General features: G+C 34.9%; 2 protein-coding genes across 2 annotated transcripts in view; one reads left to right on the top strand and one right to left on the bottom strand.

Moving 5' to 3' along the window:
- Positions 1 to 1,831, top strand: part of HELRODRAFT_165811 (hypothetical protein) — a gene marked incomplete at both ends in the record, with an annotated part of 4,094 nt that extends 2,263 nt beyond the window's left edge. Inside the window, 4 exons of the mRNA XM_009032304.1 lie at positions 203 to 361; positions 517 to 749; positions 867 to 1,107; positions 1,728 to 1,831. Coding sequence (XP_009030552.1) covers positions 203 to 361; positions 517 to 749; positions 867 to 1,107; positions 1,728 to 1,831 — 737 coding nt within the window. The remainder of the gene's footprint in view (positions 1 to 202; positions 362 to 516; positions 750 to 866; positions 1,108 to 1,727) is intronic.
- Positions 1,832 to 2,021: 190 nt separating this feature from the next.
- The window catches only part of HELRODRAFT_165812 (hypothetical protein), a gene marked incomplete at both ends in the record, with an annotated part of 1,749 nt that continues 710 nt past the window's right edge, over positions 2,022 to 3,060 (bottom strand). Inside the window, 2 exons of the mRNA XM_009032305.1 lie at positions 2,022 to 2,099; positions 2,838 to 2,870. Of these exons, the coding sequence (XP_009030553.1) occupies positions 2,022 to 2,099; positions 2,838 to 2,870 (111 nt within the window). The remainder of the gene's footprint in view (positions 2,100 to 2,837; positions 2,871 to 3,060) is intronic.

A 3,060-nucleotide genomic window follows, 5' to 3' on the forward strand; every position in this document is an offset into this window, starting at 1 on the left:
TCAACCACAACAACAGGACAACCACTTGGGATGATCCAAGATTGAATGGTTGGTCAGCTTTAGGATGACTGATTGTTGTCTATGCATTCGTAATGTATACATTTCAGGTTGATTGAATGATGGCAGTGTTGCTTAATAACAATAACAATGATAACATCAATGACATCAACAATTCAACAATAACTTAACAACACAATTTCAGAGGAAAACCTGGCCAGGTTGAGACTGCTTGCATTGAACCAAGAGAAGCAGCAGGAGCTCTTCCGACAACAGCAGCAACTTCAACTGAAGCAGTCCAACTTGAAACAACAACATTCAAATATGAACATTGCTAACAATAGAAATTTTTCTAACAATAAAGGTGAGGAAAATTAATTTTGTTGTTATTTTGCTTGTTTAAATTAATTTTGTTGAATAATAATAATAATCCAAAATTGTATTCATTGCAGAGCTACCTTCAAATTTTCACGGTTTTCACATTTTTATTCTGAGATTTTATTTTTTCTCTCCGTGTAGCATATCAAGGGATGAGCAGCCTGTTGATGCAACCACAACAACCGCAGCAGCAGCAACAACAGCAACAACAAATCCAGCACCAAACGGCACAATCACAACAACAACAACAACACATGCACCACCACCAACAACAACAACAACTAAAAAGAGAACAACTGATCATGATCGAGCTGCAGAAGTTGAAGATGGAGAGCGAGAGGCTTCAGAAAGAACAAATGAAGTTGTCCCAACAAGTACGATCGAATCATCAACTCCATCTCATGTCATCGTTCACATCACATATTCATCACCATAATATTGTTATGGCATCATCAAAGTCATTATCAAAGTCATTCACCACCAATTGGCAGGAGTTGATGTTGAACAACATGCTTAGGCAATCAAACGCGCAACCAGGCGACAACATGAACATCAACTACTGCAACAACGCCATTGCCGCCGAGGGTGGTGGTGGTGATGTCGCCGGGATGATTGGCGGTGGTGCTGGTGGTGTGGTTGGTGTGGCGAGTGGCATGGTCCTCCCCAATGAGTCTGTCGTCACTTCTCAAATGCTCGACCATTACAGGCAGAACAGTGGAGATAGTGGATTTGGTGAGTGAGAGAGTGAGGTCTATGTCATCTGGTGGCTGCTGTTTGAATGTGTTTAATGTATCTGCTCACTGTGTTTAATGTATCTTATCTGTGATTTTTGGAATGTGTTTGGTGTATCTATCATCTGTAGCTGTTTGAATGTGATTGATTGATGCCTTCTTCATCTGCAATCAACCAACCAATCAATCCTAACTCTAACCAACCAGCCAGCCAATCAACTAACCAACCAACCAACTAACCAACCAACTTTAACCCTAACTAACCGACCAGCCAACTTACCAATCAACCACTTTTCCTAGGTTGCATGAATACATACAGTCTAGCTCCAAACAGTGCAGATATCTATATGAACAGCATGAACAGTAATAACAATGGTTAGTCGTTCGTCGTTGTGCTAGTTGTGTTAGTCGTCATATCATGTTATTTTCCCACAATTTCAAAGTTGGATGGTAGTTCATATAGTTGAAAATTTATTTCGTAAATTAGTTGCAACACAGGACATCATGTTATTGGATGAAATGATGAAATGCGTGCAATGTTTATGTGAATTTGTGAGGTTGTGCGTTCGAATGGTTGCATGGTGGGTTTCACGACATGAATTGATTGCCGATTGATTCTAGTTGACCTGGATATCATGGAGCTCTCCCTCATGCAGACAAGCAGTTCACAAGTATGTTCATATTTTAGTTCACATGATATAAAATTACGAAGTATATATGTATAAACATAATACGTTCATCAGTCACCTTACAAGATTAAATTGAAAATATTTTGTGAAATTAATTTGTTATCCAATTCTTGTTTACATCACTTCTTATGTAATTACTGTGGCCAAGTTTTGTTGGTATCTCGTGAGTTTTGTGGCACCAGACGAAATAGATTTCACACAAGTCCTCCTTTTTAATAGATGCCATTTAGTGCATCACTGACATCATGATGTACAATGTACTGTACATAGCGTGCAGTTGGCAGAACTTGAACCAATTCTCTGTCTGTATATTGAGCATATCTCAATTTCATAGGGAAATTAATTCATATTATTTTTGAGATTGTTTCTATAATAGATTAATAGATGAATGAATAAATGGATGAATGACTGGATGGATGAATGAAGGACTGGATGAATGAATGGATGGATGGATGGATGGATGAATGAACGAATGAATCATATTAATAATAAAATCAAGCAGATGGACCAATGTGGCTTTGACGTGGATAACCTATTGTGGTTGTAACTGCAGCCATCCAACCAGCCAGCCAGCGAACCAGCCAGCCATCACTTCAGCTGATTTAAATTTTTACAGATTCTCTTTTTCAATTTTCTTAAAATTTTGTAAACTTTCTTGTCTATATATGCAAAATGTATCAGTGATGAGTTTGTTATGTTATATTACAAAAGTTGATTTTTTTAATAGAGTTATTTATTAGTAAATTGACTGGAAGATATGAATTGTTGTTATACATACATACATACATACATAAATACATACATACATACATACATACATACATACGTACACATACATACATACATATATATATATATATATATATATATATATATATATATATATATATATATATATATAATATTTAGGAACGAGGTTTTCAGAAATGCAAATTTCATTGAAATTGTTTGCCCATTTTGCATTAATTAACTTCTTTATAAGACATTCAACGAGGCGGTATTGTTTGAGTTCATATTTATCTAAAACTGGAATAAAGCTAACATCGCTGTTTCGGCGTAATGCCATCTTCAGAGCCTAAATATTGTTTAAACATATAATTTAATTAAAATAAATGTTTAATGTAAAATGTGAAAATATAGAAAATAAAATATGTATTAAATTGTGAAATAAATTAACCTTGTTGTAAATATCATAATAACTAAAGTTTATGTAGATTATATGAATAAAATAATGTAATTTAAATAAAATGTTTGGTAAAATAATT

The sequence above is a fragment of the Helobdella robusta genome, assembly GCF_000326865.2.
Source record: "Helobdella robusta unplaced genomic scaffold HELROscaffold_8, whole genome shotgun sequence".
NCBI lineage: Eukaryota > Metazoa > Annelida > Clitellata > Rhynchobdellida > Glossiphoniidae > Helobdella > Helobdella robusta.